The 22,044-nt window shown below is 45.7% G+C and overlaps 1 protein-coding gene across 1 annotated transcript in view; it reads left to right on the forward strand.

The window, feature by feature from the left end:
• The first annotated feature begins 4,184 nt into the window (after positions 1 to 4,184).
• The window catches only part of B3gat2 (beta-1,3-glucuronyltransferase 2), a 90,347-nt gene continuing 72,487 nt past the window's right edge, over positions 4,185 to 22,044 (forward strand). The window contains exon 1 of the mRNA XM_055606080.1: positions 4,185 to 5,162. Within this exon, the coding sequence (XP_055462055.1) occupies positions 4,569 to 5,162 (594 nt within the window). The 5' untranslated portion in view covers positions 4,185 to 4,568. The remainder of the gene's footprint in view (positions 5,163 to 22,044) is intronic.

Here is a 22,044-nt window from a genome sequence, read left to right on the forward strand (position 1 = left end):
CAAATTTCAATTGTTTTATGTAAGAATATCATGAGCATGAGCCGTGTGGAAAGGCACAGTCACTACCCAATAACAACACTTCATGGGCACAGCATTTTCCTTCAGCCCCTGTCAATAGCGGGTTCCACTTTTAAATATGCTACGTATATTTAAAAGCTACGCATTTTAAATATGATACATTTTTACACTAGAAAGTGTTCAAGTCTAGGGTTTCTGTTCTTCCGAAGGACTTCTTAATAACTTTATGTCTTTATCTAGATTTGATCATGAATGATTTAGGGCCACATTTTGAGTCACTGATGTAAAACAATATGGCACATTCAGTCATTTGAAATAGATGTCACTTGGAATCATGCTGTCTTTATTGCATATGCTTTCTTTGGGGTAAACCGATTTCTGCTTTCCACATCTCCGTATACCAGCTCAGGAAGGGACCACAGCACACCACCTGGAATCTCTTCCCTACATGTGGGGCCAGTGATAGTCAGTATTGGTCAGAAAATACTTTTATTCTATACTTGTGACAATTTTGATTCCCAGAGAGTTCCCAGGTAATGCCAATTCTTCTAGAAAATTATCTTGTGCCCAGTTTTATCTTCTCCCTGGGGTATTGTCTAACCTCTCTTAGTCCTTTCAAAACACCATAAAGTATATTATATATTACCCCACAATCCAGATAAGAAAACTGAGCCTGAGTAGAGAGGTCATGGAGTTTGGAGGGGATTCCATGAGGGAGAGGAATGAATAATAACAGAGTATATAATAATATGCATTACAAAGACCTGAGAAAACATATTACTTGGTATACATATTACTGACTTTTCTGTTGCTATGATAAAAGATCACGGCCAAAGAGACTTACAGAAGAGTTTATTGGGGCTTATATTTCCAGAGGTAATGGTTGGGGAGCAGTGGAAGGAGAGCATTCCAGGAACAGGAAGCTGAGTACTCACATCTCTGCAAGGAGCCAAGCAGAGAAAGCAACTTAGACCTTTCCTCTTAAACCCAACCCCAAAACCTATCTGCTCCAGCAAGGCCACACCTCCTAAGCCTTCCCAAACAGCCCCACCAACTGGAGAAAAACATGGACCTAGGAGAGGCTTTCTCATTCAAAACACTACAATATGCTAGCCCACGAAACTCTTTTTAAAAGTTTAAAAAGTTAAACAGACTTTCAGAGGCTCACTGATGCTCTCAATGAGTAGAAAGTGGCCTGACTAGCAACCAAAGCCAGGAACCAAGACAATCCCCCAGGGAGGAGATAAAACTGAACACAAGATGAGGAGTGTGCTGAATAGTTTTTTGTCAACTTGACAAGCTTAAGTTACCTGAGATGAGGGACCTCAGTTAAGAAAATGCCTTCAGAAGATCAGACTGCAGGCAAACCTGTGGGACATTTTCTTATTTAGTGATTGGTGGTGGGGAGGGCACAGCCCATTGTGGGTGGTGACATCCCTGGGTTCTGTAAGAAAGCAGGAAGAGCAAGCCACGATGAGCAAGCCAGTGAGCAGCACTCCTCCGTGGCCTCTGCCTCCAGGTTCCCGCCCCATTTGAGTTTCTGTCACGGCTTCCTCCAGTGACAAACAGCAATGTAGAAGTAAAGGCAAATAAACCGTTTCCTCCCCAGCTTGTTCTTTGATCATGGTGTTTTACCACAGCGGTAGTTCTAAGACAAAAACAGTGGGAATGGATAGAATATGCCTTAGGTATTGTTTGATATCACTGAATTCTATATGCTAGGTAAAATCCCAAGTTAGATCCCATGTTTGGTTGTTAAAGTGTCCTGTCTCTGACTAGGCCTGTTCCAGGGAACAACACAATTCAGATCAGGTTTCATGGTGTAGCAGGACTGACAAAGACATCCCTACTAACAAAGGCTGGCTGTGCTTTCACAGTGACTTGCTAACCACTGAGTTTTAGTCTTGCTACCAGAGGCATCTTTCTTCAAACAAGTTTAAAATATACAACAGAATAAAGGAGGCTTTGGTAATAGCTTTGGTAAAAGGGTGGGGAGGAGATTGGACATATTTGTGTGTTACCTTCTTGAATTTAAGAAAAAGCTTGTGCTGGCTTCCTTCCCTTCCCTCTCCCTCAGGAGCCCAGCGTGCACAGCATGCCCTGAGGTAGAGTATATATGGGTGAGGAGTCTAGTGGAGTTGTTTTTTTTTTTTTTTTTTGTCTTTTGTGCTCTGCGCAACTTTGGGTTCTGGGTGACATGGGGAAGGTACAGCTGAAGGCTAGGATTTCCTTGGATTGTGGGGGAAGGGAAAATGTTTAGCTTTCAGCATCTAAGTGTAAGGCCCCTTAGAACTTAACACAACTGACTCCATGGCTGAAGTACCACTCAGGCTGTAAAACTCAGCGTGTAGACAGCACCACCTGCCAAAACTGAAACAAAGGCCTAATCCATCAAAGTCCATCTAGTCCTGGGAAAGCCTCAACGGGCTTGCTTGCTCTTTAGCTTCTGTAGCCCCACTTCTGGCTAACTGCCCTTTGCTAACTGAAGTATATCCACCCAGAACATAGATGTTGTGCTTAAAAGCTCCCCCTGAGAAAGGCTGGGTGCTAGTCGACGGCCTGCTAATAAAGACCTTCTGTTGGCTTAAACCTTCGTCTGGAGCTATCTTCTCTGGTGAATAAACCACAGCAGAAGATGGTTGTTCTGAAAATCCACAGCCACACAATGTCAGACACTGAGCCCAAAGTGAAGGGCAGGGCTCTGTGACGGGGGAGCATCTACCCTAGCGCTCTGCTTGCTCCTCAGGAACGTAGTCAGGAGAATTTTCGTAAGTAAGACTGAGAAGGTCAGATTGCGGAGGAAATCGCCTCAGAAATGATTTATTGGTGGTGGTGGTGGCGGTGGTAGGAGGCGCCTCCCTGAGACTCCCTGGGGTGTCCCTGGCAGCATGGCCCCTTCATCAGAACAGCCTGGGGTTCAGCTAATAGATCCTCTACGTATGAGAGTGTCTTTCAGGTACTGCCATGGCTCTGTTCACCATCCTCTGACTGGCTTGGTTTGATGGCCATCACCTTAGGTTTAGGAAGACCAGACACTAGCAGCCAGGCCTCGCTGAGAGGGTGTGCATCGAAGAGGCGGCGGGCTCTATCCAGGACGCCCACGTCTCATTTCTGCTCAGTCACCACTGACCTCGGGAGATGCCTCTAACCTCCATCTCCACCCCTCCACCCCGAAAATGAAGGTTGACTCCACGCCCAAGGCTTCCTTGAAAAGGATCACAGGGAGGGCCGCGGAGCATAATTCCTGTGACTGCCAGCTGGGAAGGCTCCAACCTGAACAGAAATAAGTTAAACACACTCAGCCGGAGTTTTCAGAAATTTCTTCCCAGGGAGAACCAGCTGCGGCCAGGCAGCGCCAGCTCAAACTGATTCATTGGAACGGGCCGGGCACCTATGCGTGGCACCCCTCCACCCCCGGGGGCTTCTATCGATTTCTGCCTTTCAAGAGAAAGTGGTTTTCGTCGCCGGGGTTCTGTCCACCAACCCCACAAGCTGCGAGCCTCGCCCCATCCGCCTCTCTCCTCCCTCTCCCCTATTTTAGATCTCCGGAGTTGTCCGCGCTCGAATGGGGCTCCTTGGCTGATCTCCAAAGACCCCTGCAGCATTTCAGAGAGCCGAGCCCCCGCGGCGACCTGAGAACAGCATCCCCAAGCCGCAGGGACCACTCTCCCTCCCTCCGCCTCGGGCGCCTGGTGCCGGCTCGCGGGGAGCACGGGGCTCAGCCCCGGCGGCGAGAGCCGCGGCCCTTCCCGCCTCCGCCCCGCAGCCCCTCTCCGCCAGTAGCAGCGCCGCCGTCTTCCCACAGGAGCCCTGGGAGGACGCCGGAGTCTGCAGCGCCCCCGCCCCCTCGCTTTTCCTCTCTCTCTCTCTCTCTCTCTCTCTCTCTCTCTCGCTTCGGGAGCTCGCTGCCTGGAGCCGGCGGAGGTTCCGAGAAGGAGAGAAACGAGTCGAGCGCAGGTTTCCGCCGCGGAGCGTCAACCGTGCTGGCGGGGGCGCGCAGCATCCTCGGTGTCCACCCGGGGACCGCAGCTGCGCTCGGCGGGACATGTGACGGACGGAGGAGAGCCCCCCCCTGCCCCCCAGCATCGTCAGCCGCCGCCTCCCAAAGGGTCCCAGAGCGCTCGCTCGCGGAGACCGGCGGCCCGTTCGGACCGCGAGGCGAGCCGGCTGGCGGCTCCCAGGCTGGCACTCCGCAAAGAGCGCAGCGGGGACCACCGCCTGGCTCGCGCTCGCTCGCTCGCTCGCTCGGCACAACTCCGGGACCGGCAGCGCGCGGCTGGAGCGCGTCCAGACTCCCGCCGACTTCGGCCAGAGTGAGCCCCAGCCCCAGCCCGGACGCCCGCACCCCACGGAGTTCTAGCTCGCCCTGACCTCTGCGCCAAAGACCCCCGCACGCCCGGGTCCCCGCAACGCCCCGAGCCGGATGGGGAGCGCGCCTGCCGCTGCAAGCTGACAGCCGCCGCCGTCCGAGCTGTGCACACCGAGGCCCCCCAACCCGGAGGCTGGTCCTTGCCGGGGGTGGCGTCCGAGAGGCTGGGGGAGCGCGCACCATGAAGTCGGCGCTGTGCAGCCGCTTCTTCATCCTCCTGCCCTGGATCCTGATCGTCATCATCATGCTGGACGTGGATCCCCGGAAGCCCGCGCCTCAACTCATTTCGCGCCCCTACTTCTCCCCACACACCCTGGGCTGCGGGGGCTCCCGAGCCCCTCTCCGACGGAGCCACCCGGGCCGCGACGCTCCCGGGAAGCGCAACGAGTCCCGGCCCCGGCTACCCCCGGAGCCCCGGCTGCCCACCATCTATGCCATCACGCCCACCTACAGCCGCCCGGTGCAGAAAGCCGAGCTGACCCGCCTGGCCAACACCTTCCGCCAGGTGGCGCAGCTGCACTGGATCCTGGTGGAGGACCGGGCCACGCGCAGCGAGCTGGTGAGCAGCTTCCTGGCTCGGGCCGGGCTGCCCAACACGCACCTGCACGTGCCCACGCCGCGGCGCTACAAGCGACCGTGGCTGCCGCGCGCCACCGAGCAGCGCAACGCGGGCCTCGCCTGGCTGCGCCAGAGGCACCAGCACCAGAGCGCGCAGCCCGGCGTGCTCTTCTTCGCCGACGACGACAACACGTACAGTCTGGAGCTCTTCCAGGAGGTAGTGGCCCCCGACCCCGAGGGTGGGGGACCGGGGGGGGGGGGGGGGGCGGGGGGGGGCGCCGAGGGCCGCACCCACTTTGCGCTTTCGGGTGCGCTTTGGAGTTCTCGGGCGTCCGCGCACGCGTCCCGAACTCGGCGTGGGGCAGCTGCGGACAGGCGGTCCCCCGGCGTCCCCCTCTGGCTGTAGTTGGTGGAGGAGTGTTGGCGGGGGAGGGCGCACTTGTGAGGTCCGGAGTGGGAATAGTCGGCCCCGGGCTTTCTTTCCATGTCCGAGACTGGGCTCAGTAAATAGCACGGGTGATTGATTTGCTCAACTGGGTGAAGGCCAAGCCTAGTGTAGGGACCAGTCTCTTCTGGTGAGAAATTGGTTCCCCGTGCAAACATTGACATGTATGAGGACGGGTCCCCCTTTCATCTTTTCCTATCGCGTTGGCAAATGAGTTCGAATTACGCCCCAGGCATCACCCATATGGCCTGCCTGACCTCCCCGGAATGCTGCCCGGCTGACCCCTTGCTCAGTGTTCCCTGGAAGGCCACCAGCATGCAGCAACAGGCTTAGTGCAGGTGGCCTTGAGGCTGCTCTGTGAAAGTGTTTTATCTTTTTTTTTCTTCACTGCACTTAGTTACAGCTGAATGTGATCTTGATTTCTTTGCCCCGTGGGATTGTAGTTCTCCACCTAAAATTCCTCGGCATCCGGCTTCCTAAAGACTCCCCCCCCCCTCCCCAGCAACTCCGTCCCCGTCCCCAGGAAACTGGACGTTCGGGGAATACTGTGTGAGCAGGGTACTGAATTCATAGAACAACTGTTTGTAGCAATCAGATCCCCTGAGTGTCCCCACCTCCACGCTTTCACCTAATGTCAGGTTGCTTTCTTAGCCTCGCGACAGTGACTGTACCCTTCCTGCTCAATTTTTCTTTATGTGCTTTTCAAAAAATCGCTTTAAAAGTTAATTGCCACCTTGGTTTCTACCCTCTCCATGGATAAAAGAAGCAGTAATTGTTCTCCATTCTCTCATTCCATGGGACTTGCTTTTCATGTCTCCCCAGAGAAATAAGCTTGGTTTAGTGTTTAACATGGCTTTTATTATACCCGTGATTAGAGTTACCAAGTGAGTGTTTTAAAGTTGGGCTTTTATTTTAAGGCTGAGTTGTTTCCTTGCTCTTTTCTCTAAAAGGAGGGCTTGTGTTTTGTAGCAAAGACCTTTTACTCTAAGTCCTTGTTTATTTTTAAGCCAGGTTTTTTTTTTTTTCTCAGTTCCAAAGTTACTTTACCTATGACCTGTGGTCTTGTTTAAAAAAAAAAAATAGAGCACATTGCCGTTAATTAACATTTGAGGGGCTAAGCTGGGGAGGGGGAAGAGTTGCTTTCATCCCAGTGGTCAGCTCCTTGGCATGAGGTGTTGGAGGAGTGGAAAAGTTGGCACATCCAGGCAGGGAAACAATTCAGATACAGTCTCCCTTTGAGACTTCCGCTGCTGAAAGGAGGGCTTGTGTGGAGGGTGCTAAAGAGCAGAAGGAAAATCGGTGGCTTTCCCCCCCATTGGCCTGTGGTGGGAGGCTGGGGTGTAATAAGAGGAAGAGGAAAGAATAGGGGAAAAATTGTATTGGCAAAGAGAAAATCATTAAAAAAAAAAAAAAAAAAAGCAAGCGAAACTTCTATGGGAGTAACATTCCATACACTTGGAAATAGTGTACTACACAGAATAAATATTTTCAGACCATGTGTAGCTTTTTACAGAGAGACACAAAATTCGAGGCAGGTGTATTGTCGATTTTCAGTGTTAGAAGCAGGTCACAGTGTTATCTTCCAAACCTCTCTCAGAGAGCAGTTTATGGCAGTTATCTTTCTCCAGCATTCTAGTTCCTCCTTCCGTGTGTGTGTGTGTGTGTGTGTGTGTGTCTGTGTGTGTGTGTGTATGAATATATGTATAGATATTTACAGATTGGGCTTTTCTTTGTTATTAATGTGTGTTACATATTTTATTTCCCTTATTACGATCTTGACATACACTCAATGAACTTGATTAGTGGGTTCTATGCATCCTCTCGTATATTTTCTAGAAGCTGAGGTTTAGCTTCCTTTAAGCTCTTGGTTTTGTTAGTGGGATGACTCACTCTTCACCCCTTCTGGAATTAATGATTCTAGGTGGACTAGGGTAGACACTGTTCCCTTGGTGAAAAGAGAGAAACCCATAAACTATGTAACACTGGGGGAAGAGGAGGGCAGGCTACGGAGCTGAGGCCTGTATCTCAGCCCTTTCTCATTCTTAAGTAATTCATGGTATATAAGAAAAGGATATCTCAAGTCAGTCTTCATCTTTTGTTCATGGAGCTTCTAATCTCCACAACTGATGCAAAAAAAAAAAAAAAAAAAAAAAGACAAGATAAAAGGAGGAAAATGAACCAGGTACAAATTAGCTCACTAAGGATTGGCTGCAAATGAAGGCAAGAAAAAGGATGAAAGGCCTCCAAATTAAATTAAAGATGCAACAGACAACCGCATTCAATTATTCCTTCCCAGGAACTGGAGTAGCTTTTTTTTTTTTTTTCCTCCTGTATGGCTAACTAATTTTCATCTTCTCTCTTCAACTGAGCCATGATGCCAGGGTAGGAATATTTGCACTGAACGATCCTCAGTGAACAGCCAAATCCATCTGCAAATGAAGCTGCTTGTGAGTCACAGCCTGGACCGCTCTGTACCCAAGGAGGAAGTAGGAGGGTCTTTGCAGGCTTCCAACACCTCAGCTACTCCAGTTCTCCCAGTGGGCATCCTTGGGCTTTGCAGGGTGGATCACTGGTAATCCTGCCTGCCTGTCTGCATTGATCGAGCTTTCTGGGAAAGCTTATTTGCAAAGGATTTAGGCTGCTTTAATAAAAGCCACAAGGACAAGTAAATGGGACCTTATATCTGGTCCTGTTTTCAATAGCACTATTGACCAGATGTCTGCTCTTCAAGGCTTTCCCAAGCTTAATGTGATGATTTTCAGCTGAAGGTAGTTTCACCTTTGGAAATCAATTGAATTGAAAGGTTTTCGTGGGGTTTATTTGGGGGGAGGTGTTGTTTTGTTTGGTTTTTTTAAATAGCACTTTCCAAGAAAAGAAAACAAAAACTTTAACCTTAACGAGATAAGACAAGAAGACGAAACCAGCTAAGAGATTCACTTAATGAGACGGCATGGAAGGCATATGTAAAGAGCAGGGGACTGAAAGGTGAAGAGACGACCCCTTGTTGGAATTTCTTTCCGGGTGCTGTTCTGTTTGTGGGCTGGGCACACAGAGCCATGGCATTTAATTCTGTGGTCTTCTGCCTTTCTAGAGCACCCCATGTTCCACCTTCTGCTGGAGTCATAGCCCAAAGAGACATGTAGGTTTACAAGGCGTGGCAGCCCCTCCCATCGGGCACCCAGAGCATCCTGATTGTCTCTCCTTCTTTTACCCTGACCTAGCTGCCTAATTTAGGGGAACTCTGTAAAAAAGCCAAGAAGCTTCTCATAGCTTAGCCTAGAGTGACTACCCAGAGCAGACTCTTATAAATCGTGTCTTCCCTTCTGAGAATATGGTAATAGGCCATAGGACTGATAAAACATGATTTTAGTTGTTTTTTTTTCTTAGTGACTGTAAAACTGCAGCCCGTTTTCTGAGTGTTAGATCTATAGCTTTTCTTTATGCTTTCTGGGTGTTTATTACTTGAATTATGGTTCTGCTTTGATAGTTTTCCTCAGGGACCAGTGGCTTCTATTTGGATGTTTTAATGGGCCAGAAATAACAATTTGGGTTTAAAAGACATTCTGACCTGCCTCTTCCCATTGTGTTTTCCTCTCTTTCTTCTCTCAGCCTACTTTTCACTGATGAGCCTCTCATGAATAGGCATGAAGACATGCCCAGAGTATCATTTGGTGTGACGGATGTGTGTCTTCGAAATATTTAGGTTGTTGTTTGCTGTGTCCTGGAAGCTAGAGTAGGTGGCTGCATTTTCTTCTGCCTGCTCCACTTGCCTCTAAATTACAAGCTGGTAAGATTTTCTCTTGTGCGAGCAGTAATAAAATAGTAATTGCTTTTAAAACATGCTGAAAAAGCAAATAGAGTGAAAGTCGGCGGTCTCGTTTAACCGCTGCAGGTGGTGTTCGAGGTGTGTGAGGGCATGTGTCAGAGGACTCAGTGCTGCTGAGCTACAGCAATTGAAACCTTTCGGCCTCTAGGATGTTTTGTGGACTGGTAAGGGAGCACATTAGTGTATGTTCGATTCACAGGGCTATTGAAGCATGAAATTTAGGTTTTGTATGGTTCTCAGAGCCTCTCCTAAAACACAGGTAAAAATGTTACAATTGTCCTTAGAATGCTTTTTCAATTTGCAGAACCAAAACAGTAATTGTTTTTTTTTCCCCAGGTGTGTTTGCTATTCTTTTGTACAGTTTTAGATAAATGTCAAAAATATTCTCTAAGCCAGTGGTTTTCAACCTTCCTGATGCTGTGACCCCTTAGAACAGTTCTTCATGTTGTGATGACCCCAACCATTAAATTATTTATGTTGCTACTTCATAACTATAATTTTGCTACTATTATGAATCATAATATAAATATCTGTTTTCTGGTGGCCTTGGGTGACCTCTGTGAAAGGGTTGTTTGACCCCCAAAGGGCCTGCAACCCACAGCTTGAGAGCCACTCCTCTAGACCATTATACAAAACCGCAACCAACAAAATTGAGAGTGGTGGAATCCAGTCTCAACCAATACAGCTATAATAAAACTCCTCTGCCTAAGGCTCAGGGATCATTGCTGAAGATGGAGACAGAAAGATTGTAAGAGCCAGAGGTTGGAAAAAAGCTTACTGTGAAGTTGTATCTCCTAGAAATGTCAGAAGGTGAGCCCATGATCAACTTTTAAGAAATGGTCTCTCCGGGCAATGGTGGCACATGCCTTTAATCCCAGCACTTGGGAGGCAGAGGCAGGTGGATCTCTGAGGTTGAGCCTCAGAGCAAGTTCTATAGAGCATGTTCCAGGACTGCCAGGGCTATAGAGAGAAACCCTGTCTCGAAAAACTAAGAATAAAAAATAATTGCAATGTTTTCCCATCCCATAGGAAAGAGCCAACTCCTGTCACTACTAATGATACTCTGCTATGCTTGCAGACAGGAGCCTAGCATAACTGTCTTCTGAGAGGCTTTGTCCAGCAGCTGGTGGAAACAGATACAGAAACCCACAGCCAAACAGTAGGCTGAGCTCAGGGAGTTATGTGGAAGACTGGGAGGAAGGATAAGAGGGAAGCCAGAGAGGTCAAGGACTCCACAAGAAGACCTACAGCGTAAACTAACTGGACCCAAAGGGGCTCACAGAGACTGAACCACCAACCAAAGAGCTGGGCTAGACCTAGACCCCTACTCATAACTAACAGATGTGCAGCTTGGTCAACATGTGGGTCCCCTGACAATAGGAGTAGGGACTGTCTCTGACTCTGTTGCCTGCCTCTGAATCCCTTTCACCTAGCTGGGTCGCCTTGTCAGGCCTCAGTGGGAAAGGAAACACTTAATCCTGCTGCCACTTGAAGTGCCAAGGTTGGTTGGTACTCCTTGTGGGCCTCCCTTCTCTGAGAAGGAGAGGGGAGAGAGGGAGGAGGGGGCCATAGGCTGGGACTAGGAGCAGAGAAGAGAGGAAACTGGGATCAGGCTGGAAAGTGATTAAATAATACATACATACATACATACGTACGTACTATAAAAGGATTCTGGGAATAACAAAGATTTTCCAGATCACTGGAAAAGTACAATGCAGAAAAAAAAAGTCAGTCTCTCCTTCCATCACCTGGACTCCAGAAATCAAAGTCTGGTTATCGGCTTTGACAATAAGCCCTGTTGCTCATTGACCCCATCCTTTGAGTTTTGCTTATAGTAACTCAGGCTTACCGTGCAATCTACTAGCACCCGTTTATCTACTAGCACCCGTTACCTCTGTATTTAGACAGGAATGCAGTCTTTTGATGAGCCAAAGGAATTTGAACTAATGAAATTTGACTATGGTTTAGCGTTTTCTGCTGGTTGTTACAAACAGTACTTTCATTTTAAATAGATGTACCCAATGTAACTTGAAAAGGTCATATAGCTGGTAGATGCAGAGATAGAATTTTAATCCAAGTACCTTGGTCTAGCCTGAACAACTGGCTACCCAGAAGCTCCCATTTAACAAGCGCCGTTGTGTGAAGCATGACATGAAAGTCACCTGAGGTGCTGGCTGTCTCTGCTATGCTTGGTCTTCAATTTTGTCTTTTGAATTATACAGATATGCGGTATCGGGAACTAAATTCTGGCCCTTGTTCATGCAAACTATAACTCCTTCCCCACTGTGTCCCTCTTTTTCACTGTTTAACTATTTTAAGATTTTTTAAAAGATTTAATTGTGTATGAATGTTCTCTCTGCATTTTAAAAGAGGGAATCAGATCTCAGTATAGACCGTTGGGAGCCAAGATGCGGTTGCTGAGAACTGAACTCAGGACCTCTGGAAGAGCAGACAGTGCTTTGAACCACTGAGCCATCTTTCCAGCTCCTGTTTAACTAGTTTAAATTGGTAAGAATTGTGGACATGTATGTAACATGATGTCTTGATATAGCATATACTTTATTGAAAGACTATAGGTGACTACAGTCACCTCACATATTCTTTGTAGGGACAATGTTTAGCATACTATGCAATTTAAAAATATGTGATATTATTGTCTGTATTTAGTATGTTATGCTGTCCATGCTCTGAATTTTCCCAACTAGCTGAAATTTTACATACTTTAGCTAACAAATCCCTACCCCACCACCCCTCCCCACTTGATCTTAGAATGATGTCATATTCTTTCTCACGGTCTCTAACTTGGAGACCATTTGATTTGGGGGATTTTTTTTAAGTAAAAAAAAAAATGCTAAGTTTGCATGTAAACTATATACTCATAATTTTTTAAATTATCTCTTCCTGTGAATAGTTTCAGATCTCCATAGCTAGGGCGATCACTCAGTTGGTAAACTGGTTGTCTTAGAAGTACATAGACCTGAGGTGGATCCCCACTCTCCATGTTTAAAAAATAAAAATACTGGGTGTGGGTATGGTGTGCTTGCAAGCCCAGATCCGGGAGCTCACTGGCTGGCCTTGCCTAGGGATAAGCTCCAGGCCTCGGTGAGATAGTATCTCCAAAAACAACAAACAGACAAAAAACAATTTGGATGATACCAGCCTAAGCATCACACACACACACACACACACACACACACACACACACACACACACACTTTCTGAAGAGAAACATTAAGCTGTGTACATACCAGTGAGTTGATCTCCTCACCTTGTCTTACCAGAATAGAAAGCATTGGATGCAATGTGTTTTAGGGCACAGGGCTGGGTGACAATTGACTTGTTTCAAGCAGCATAGTGATTTCCTGCTGGGACAGGAGAGGAAGTGGGGTCTGAGCTGGATGTGTGGATAGCAGATACCTGCTGCTGTCCCCTCTCTTGGAGGCACAGAGATGTACTTGTAGGAACTTCTAGTGCACAGCCAGCAGCATGTACCTCATGTGGGCTGCTGATGGCCCCTCCTTCAAACCCACCTACTTGCTGGTAGGATTGTTCATGTTCTTCTGGAATCAGGACTATCCGTGGATTAAAAGCAAAATTAATAAATCACTGGTTGAACCATCTTGTATGCTTGAAAAAAGAAAGAAATGAGCAAAGAAAGAAGGAAAGAAATAAAGAAACAAAGATAGGAAGAAAGATAAGAAGAAAGAAAGAAAGGAAGGAAAGAAGGAAGAAAGAAAAGAAGAGAAATCAGAACCTAAGAGATGGCTTTTCTGAGAGGAAATCATATGCTCCACCAATGTCAGATTGTTTGGTCCTTTCCCACAAACAACAAACTCCATAGTTTTCTTTCTTTCTCTTTAAACATCAATCTCCTCCATTAATAGAAAAAGAACTTTAAGTACTATGTGTAGTCCATTTGAACTGAAAACTATTATTGTCCCTTCAGCTCTAATTGCAGGGACACATCCAGAGAACTGAGTTGTTATTCAGTTCTGTCATTGTGCACATGTCATGGAGAGAACTAACATGGGCCTACATGTTACAGACCCATGCGACCTCTTATTGTAAGTCAAGGACACAGTGAGCATTAGCTCATCCAGCACGAGGCAGTGTATTCTCCTGTCTTCTTTTACGTGTTCTTCATCCTAACATAACAATAAAGCAGTAAATGCACAAGCCAGTAGTGTATCCTCTTACTACCATTGACAGTGGTGCAGAGGTGCATGTGTTCTTACAGTGCTGTTCTGTACTGTATAGTCCTGGCTGTGTGGTAGGTTCATTTATGCCGTGTTACCACAGGCACGTGAGGAAAGGGCTGTAAGACCACACTTGCTGGCTGCTGATGGGCAACAGGGATTTTCAGCTCTGTTATCGGGACTTTGTCACAAACAGGGTCTGTGATTGACCAAATTGTGTCGTCATCTCTCTCATGAAAACTGGAAGTCTTAAATGCTGGCCATTCTCCATGTACTGAGGCTTTGAATCTAAGCAGGCTATGTCTTAGCAGTAATAATGTAGCACCCTGCAGATTCTCCCAGGAAACTGACCTTAAACATCATCACAACCAGAGGATTTTTGAATAGACGTTAGTTTCTCCTGTCTACAGTGTAACACATATGAATTTAGTATCTACTGTAACACTTGGCACTATACCCAAGGAAGGCTCTCGCTGAGTGTGTGTCCCGACTAAATGTGCTACCCTGTGTGTGTGCTTGGAGAAATGCATGCGTCCTCATGCAACTGTCAGTGTGGTGAGTGGTTGAGGGAGAGATACTCTCTCTGAGAACTGAAGGACAACGGACCTTGTAGGCGATGACACAGGAAGAAAGAGCTGCCTAGGGTTAGATTTGGGACTCTGCAGAAATAAGATGTGGAATATTCAGAGACCTGGAAGATGCCCCAGTAACGTGCAGGGCTGGCATGAGGAGAGGTCAGGTGGAGGATTGGGAGCCCTGCTTCCCTCTCCTACATGTCCAGGAGGGGTCCTTCTCTTTGGGATAACATTTAGCATCTCTGCCCACACCTCGCCTGCAGAGATGTCGTCAGCTGTCAGTGTTTACAAGTGATATTTAAATCATGCTCATTATATTCTTTTTCCTAGAAACTGCCATGATTTTTGTGTATATCTGTGAACTTGAAAATGTACACAGAGTGCAGAGGGCACACTTTGCTCTTCATTTCGCTTTTGGTTTGCATCTTGTTTCAGAAATACCCACTAGGAAAATGAACTTTTCCAACAAGAGCTCGTATAAGATAGGGAGTAAATTGATGAATAAATCAATTAAATAAATATGATCATATACATACTTTTATATATGGACAAATTGTTGTTACTTTTAATATAGGATCTCGGTATGTATCCCAGGCTGACCTTGAATTCTGTCTTCCCACCTGGTCTCCCTAGTGCTGGGATCACTGGCATAAGCCTCTACACCTAGCTGATAGGCAAGTGTTTGTGCATCTAATAATATCAAGAAAGGTACTCCCGACAGTACCTTAAATAATATGATAATGTATTGTGGCTGCTTCTCCAGCTGGAATACAAAGGTAGGGGTTTTCTTTTATTTACTTCTGTAACTTCAGTACTAGCGTGTGGCAAATGCTCATTAAATATTTACTGAATGAATTATAGGAGACTTAGACACTGGAAGAATTTATTACTACAGAAGAAACTTGGTGCCAGAAAACAGCCCTGCACCCAAAATGGCATTCAGATAATAGTTTGGGTGTCTGCATTAAGACTGAATCAAACCCCTTTAAATAGTAACTTAACTTTCATGCTATATAAAGGAGAGGGTCTATGCCTTCTGCTAGGAAGGCATCCATATTAAGAGTCCAATTATGTCAGTGAGGGCGCCACCTCAGGTGACTGCTGAGTGATGAGCACACAGGCTATAGACATTAGTCCTTCCCACTCTTTGCCTGTGGGGGAGCCACTGACGCGGATGCCCGAAAACTGACTGTGTCTGTGCTTTAGATAGATGTTTCCAATCTCCTGGTGCCTAAACTGTGCCTCTAGATGCCTTGTGAGAGAGGAGACAGGCGTACTTGGCTTCCCAAATTAGTCTATACCCCAGTGGCATTGCCTTAGCCAGTCTCTTAATTACACCCTTGGGTGGTACCAGAATAAGTAGTAAAATGAGGCTTGTCTGCATAGTATCCTGGTAGAAAATGAGATGTGGGAGGTCTCTTAGTTGCTCTGATCAAATAGCACTACTGAAATCAACTTGGAGAGGAAACGAGCTATTCTATCTAACATCCTGTACAGTCCCATCAGCCAAGTAAATCAGGGCAGCAGCTCAGGGTAGGAGCCTGGACATAAGAACTGATACAGAGACCATGGAGGAGCACTGCCTTTTGGCTAGTTCTCCATGGCTTGCTTGTCCTGTTTTCTGACCCACCCCAACACTCCTGGCTCAGAGTAGGTACCACTAACAATGGGCTGGGCTGGGCCCTCCCACGTGAATCACCAATCAAGTAAATGCACCACAGGCTTGCCCGCAGGCCAGTCTGCTGGGAGCATTTTCTCAATTGAGGCTCCTTCTTCCAAAATGATTCTAGCTTGGGTCAAGTTGACATGAAACTAGCTAGCACAGACAAGAAGGGGATATTTGGATTGAGAAGTGATGGGTGTTCTTGGTTGGGTTAAGAGGGCTAAGGTGGCTTCAGTGGCGTGAGAGCCAAGACACTGGTAGGCTCAGCTTTCTTTGGTTTCTGTGTAGCCTGGGTACCCGGCATAGACCCAGGGCATATTCACCAAATGATAGACTGCTTATGTCCGGCCTAGGTGAGAATTAAAGAGTATCATTTTACAAAGAAAAGAGCAGCTTCATGGGGAAGAAGAAGGTTTATAACTCTCCTGATTGGAAGCAGCTATTAGGTGTTTAAGGCCATTTTCTGGGATGTTGAGTGTTCCCTTTCTAGCCCTTGTGGAGAGAAGCCCAATGGTTGGCTTTGCCTGAAACCTATGCCATTAAGGCCTTACCCAGGACCCTGAACTTCTGGCCTCCCACAGAGCTTACAGGGAAGCTGGATTGGATAGTAACTTGCTTCCCTTTTCTAAATGTTACCTTCTCTCCCACAGGAATGAAGATAGTGGGGGGGGGGCAGTGGGAATTGAGGGGGGCTTTTCCACAGGTCTGCTGGTAGCCTCCAGGCCTGTGAACCCAAGGGACTGCCTCCCTCTTTCGGTCATTCCTGTGTTCCTAAAAGTCTCTGTGGCAAGAATGTGGCCATTAATGGAGCCTTCAGTGCTTTCTGCTTGACATGACTTCCAAAAGAATTTGTAAAATTATGTACCCCCTGGCAAGTCTTAAAAATCATTTAAAATAGTTGTAAAAGATTTCTAGTGTAATATACCGGCATTTGTTCATGAAACTTGTATTTATACAATAGAGTCTTCAATACTATTGTGGTGTAATAGCCCAAACATTCATTTAGTAAACACAGCTTTAATACAATTTTACTTTTTTTTTTTTTTTTTGGTGTGGTGCTAAGGGTTGAATCTAGCATAATGTTATGTTCCTTTTAGTCAGCCAGCCTCCTTGACATTAAGAAGTCACATGGAAATTTTATTTCTAGAGTATTTCTAGCTGTCCACCAAAAATCTCATGGTGATCCCGTTCAGTGATTTATTGATGCCTACATCTCCTTCACCTGGGTTGAATGAATAATTAGAAACTTCTTGTATCCCTAAAGGATTTATTACCCATTCATTAGAGACATCGACTTTCTTAATAAAGACAGCATTATTTCTAATTACTTTTGTCTGGTGCCTGAGAGGTTGTTACCACAAGAGACAATGAGTTTAGTAGAGTCCAGGATGGGTGAGAACATTGTCCTATAGTGAAGTTAAGGCTGGGGGCGGGGGGGGACGACACAGAACCTACCCAAATCCAGAGGGTCAGCCTGAAGGAAACACTTAGAGGCATGCCGAGGTCTGGGAGTTTGTGCCTTCTGATGCCTGTATCATCCATGGACTGTCTTCGTACATACTCAAGGACTCTATTCCTTCCCAGAAATCAGGGACCCCAGGGAGCTGTGGAGAGGATGCAGCAGCCAAGACATCACATAACCACCTCAATGCTGTAGCCGAAGCAATCCTGACTCTCAGTGGCTCCGGGGTGCTGCCCCACGGGAGCTGGAAATGAGCGTTTCAGTCCACTCCATCTGTGGACCTGTTGTTCTAAATAAACTTGGCACTGAGAGATGGAAATGCCAGTGTCATTTTTAAAGGTCAGATGACAGTTTGGGGATATTTTGGTTACTCTGCTGAGTTCTCCAGCTGCCTCTGCCCAGACTGCAAGAGTGTTCACGAAGTTTCTGCCTTCCCAGGGGTTTTAGTCTTGCCTCACAGGGGAACCATGTAGCACAAGCCATCAGAGCCAGGCTGAAACCCTGTCCAAGCTGTTCATTATTTTCTACTCTCGTTAATGAAGATCCCTTTTCATTTCATCTGTGTACTTTTTCCCTCTGCTGTTTTCTGCTGCTGGACAGAGCTCAGCGCAGGTTCTGTGATTTTTCACCTCTGCAGTTTTACGGTTTAAGAAGCAAAACATGTTAACATGCTGCATTAATCCGCTTGTTTCTTACATGCATGTGCGGATCCTGGATTCTAACTTATATGCAGCATTTCCATGTGAGTGAAGGGTGACCCATGAGAGAGGGAAGAAAGATTCTTTAAGGGAGAGAGGTTATATGCGATGGGAAAGCAGAAGGAAGGATTACTGGGTGTGTGGAGGAGTTTAAGTGGGGAGGGGAACAAGAAGGGGGGATGTCAATCAAAACTAATGATGTATGGAAGAGCTTTGAGGAAATCTATTACTCAGGAAGTTGATCAAGATATTTTAAATAACAATAACAAAAATGTGAACAGAGTACCACCCGGGTGCATAAAACTTCTCGCAGAAGTCATAGGTTATTAAACAAACATCCTGGTGACAGGAATAGGATATCAGCAAATAAGTTGCTGATCGTAGAGGCCGCTGATATTCCCCCAAAACAGGACAGGAAATTGCCACTCCTGTTGGTTGCCACTGGAATGGGGTGATAGCCTATTGCTGAGGACATTATATGCCTATGCCTTCGGAAAAAAAGAGAAATCAAACTCAAACAGGAATGAAGCTTTCTCCCTGCTGGCTAGGGACAGAGTGCCAGGGGGTGCTGTGTAGGTTGGGGGGGGGGTCTAGGAGGGTGGGGGTAGCTCATCATCAGCATTCTCATGCAGCTATGAACCCTGTGTGCAGTAATACCAACCAGCCAGGCAAGAGGTGACTCCTGGTACAATTGTGACATGGCTGTCATAGGGTGAGCACCATTTTCTGATAGGATTTGATGCTCAACCCACAAGGGGAAATTTACTTCTGATGCTGTAAACCTGGTCAAAGCTCGTAGCTGGGGAGGCCTTGAAGGGAAGTTACTGCTATGGCTGCTTTTGGTAAGTGGACATAATGTTCCTGTCGACCTGCTCTCCACATAACTTTATTTCTGCCCAAAGATGAGTGATGTTGTTGCTTTGGTCAAAGGCGTTTCTTTCTGCAGTGGCCAGCAGTGAGTGCAGAGACTCATAGCTGGTCTCAGCACTGAGATAAATGACTTTCAAAGGCCCGGCCACAAATGGGACATCCATATCATTCTTCCCCACCAAGACTCGGGGAACGCTGTGGAGAAGGAGTGAATGTAAGAGCCAGAGGAAGGAAGAGGTGGGGTGTGGAATGCTGACTTTTGGGTATGGCACAGCTGTTGCACTCATATTCAAAGCAGCTGTGAGTACCTACAGAAAGGATTATTGGCACACTGTCATGAAAGGATGTTGTATCTTTTTCCCTCTAAACATGAAGGGCAACAGGGAGGAAAAAAATGAGGGTCTTTTTGTTGTGGTGATGGTGGTTATAATGGTTCTTGTAAATATATATATATATATATATATATATACATATATACACATATATATGTGTATATATATACACACATGTACATATATACATATATGTATATATATATACACACACACCTTGGTAACATTCTAATATGTTAAGCAAATGTCCTCCTTTTTCTTAATAGGGTTTTTTTGGTTGTGTTGTTTGTCTGCTTGGTTAGTTGGTTGGCTGGTTTTGTTTAGTTTTGTTTTGGTTTTTTGGTTAATGTTTGTTTGTTTGTTTGTCTGCTTTGAGACAAGGTTTCTCTTTGTAGCCCCAACTGTCCTGGAACTCCCTTTGTAGATAGACCAAGATGTCCTCAAACTCAGAGATCTGCCTGCCTCTGCATCCTAAATGCTAGGGTTAAAGGCACCATCACCACCCACATTCTAATCCGTTAAAATGTGTATCTATAATTACATGTTGAACCAGTGTCCTCTCATATACCGTCTCTCGGAGTTGGACTTTTCTGAGTACTCTCTGCAGGTGGAGTCATACAATATTTAGACTTCTGTTTCAGTTAGCGTGTGTCCTCCTTGTTCATTCACATGGCAGCATCTGTTGGGATTTTATTTCTTTTCAAAGTTCTGTTGCACGCTGTTCATCACTTGATTCGCTGAAAGACACTGGGGTGCTTTTCACGTTTTTGCTATTGTGAAATGTGCTTTCAGCATTTTGCTAATACTATAGAATATTGGTCTGATTATTGGTTTGTAAATACCTGCTGAAGTCTAGTTCTAAATAGTTTGGGGAACAAACACAGAATTAGAGATGTTAACTAAAGCTTGCAACAGTTCTACATATATTTTTTTTGTTTTTGTTTTCTGATAAAAATACTATTTTATCTTTTGTTTATTTTTGAGATTGTAATTTAATTAATAGGTTTCTTCTATCCCTTTCCTCCCTTCGGACCCTCCAGTATACCTTCTCCACTCTCTTTCAAATTTACAAGCTCTTCTTTCATTAACTGTTATTGTGTTTGTACACACATATACATTCCTAAATGCAGCCTGTTAGGTCTATATAATGTAACTTGTTTATATGTTTCCAGGGCTGAACATTTTGCCAATGAGACAACCAATCAGAGTGCTCCTCCCTGGGGAGGACGACCTCTTTGACTCCCAGCTTTACTCTGCCTCTAACGCCCTTTAGGAAGTTTATGACAAATATTGAACTGTATTAAAGACCTTTTCCAGATGTATTAAGATAATATGACCTCTGGCACTGGCTATTGATAATTGATATGTTGTTTATAATTTAATTATGTATATTGAACCATCCCTGCATCAACTTGATGCATCTCTGCATTAAGTTGAGTGAAATCAACTTAATTGTGGTACATAACCTATACAGGCTTTACCTGGTTTTAGTACCAGAATAAGCTGGTTTATTCAGTAAGTTTCTTAGCACTCCTTTTTTATGTCTGATTGAACAGTTTGAGGAGGATTATTGGTATTTCTTCTTTAAAGGCCTGGTAGAATTCAGTGGATTGCTCTGGACCTTCACTTTGCTTGGCTAAAGACTGTTTAATATCATTGCTCATTATGTATTTACATTGAGCGTTCTTGATTTAATTTTGATAGGCCATATGTGGCTGGGAACATATATGGTGTATACACACACCATATACATATATATGTTGTCAATATACATACACATATGTGTGTGTATATTGTGTACATATATTTCTAGTTTTTCAGTGTTTCGAATGAAGTTTTCAAATATTCTCTAATGTTTCTCTATATTTCACTTGTATCTATTGTATTTTTCTTCCACTTATCTGCGTGCTTGCATTCTCTCTGAAATCATCAATCATTTTGACTCCTGAGCTTTTGAATTCTATTTCTGGCATTTCAAACATTAAGTATCTTTGGTTTCAGTTACTGAGAAGTCATTATCTTTTGGAGTAATCATGTTACATTGTCTTTTCATGTTGTCTATATTTCTGTGTTGCAATAGGTTCATGTGTCAGATTGAATGTTTTCTTCTAGTTTTATATGGTAATCTTCTGCTAGTGGGCCTCCTATTCTTGAAGGCTCAACCTTCGTCAATACTCAGAGAGGGAAAAAAGTCATAAGAGCACACCACCAAACCCAACCAGATATAGAAATACAGAGAGCTATTAAAATCAGAGAAGATGGTTTTATCACCAATGACCTTAGAAATAAAACGGAAATAATAATATTACATATGAAAGTGTAATTTAGGGTAAAATGAAAATAATTACTGACTGCAATAAATGAATGGTGCAGGGAAAGAGATAAAAGGAAAGAAGACAGACACAGAGTTAAATATTAAAAATTAAATTAAGAGGCGACTCCAAGGTGGTGCACTGATAGCTCACTGGGTCTGATCAGTAGGGCAACAGTGACTGCAGAGAGACCACCAGGTGGAACTGGGCCCCCAAACACTATGTTCGCCAGGTGAGAGGAAACCCCAAGGTAAGGGAAACAATTGGGTCCGACCTCAGGTCGCCAAGCTAACCCGCGGAAAATTTCCCAAGTTCCTACAGGTGCTCGGTATCCAGCACCTTGCCACACATCTTCCCAGTCCTACCCCAGGGCATCCAGCTAATTCCCAGAAAAATTCCTGGGTTCCCATGGGCTTGGGGCATCTAGCCTCTAGGAGACCCCTATGTGCTGTGCTCACCAGCCACTGAATACCTTCTGGGTTCTGAGGTACAGAGCTCCATCCTCAGACTCCTGGGAGCCACGGGATCAGCCACAGATGCTGCTCCAAAGCTCAGCTATTTCCCTAGTGAGACTAACCAAACCTCTGGGATCACTGGTTCTTCAATAGGGCTGCACCCAGCAAACACAGTATCTGAGCAGCTGCAGCTTGTAAACTCAGTAAGAAAGCCAGTGGCAAGGCAGCTGTCACAGGGACTTTCCCTGGTGATAGGAGAGGCTCT

The sequence above is a fragment of the Psammomys obesus genome, unplaced genomic scaffold (genome assembly GCF_907164565.1).
Source record: "Psammomys obesus unplaced genomic scaffold, mPsaObe1.curated_primary_1811, whole genome shotgun sequence".
In the NCBI taxonomy this organism is placed as follows: Eukaryota; Metazoa; Chordata; class Mammalia; order Rodentia; family Muridae; genus Psammomys; species Psammomys obesus.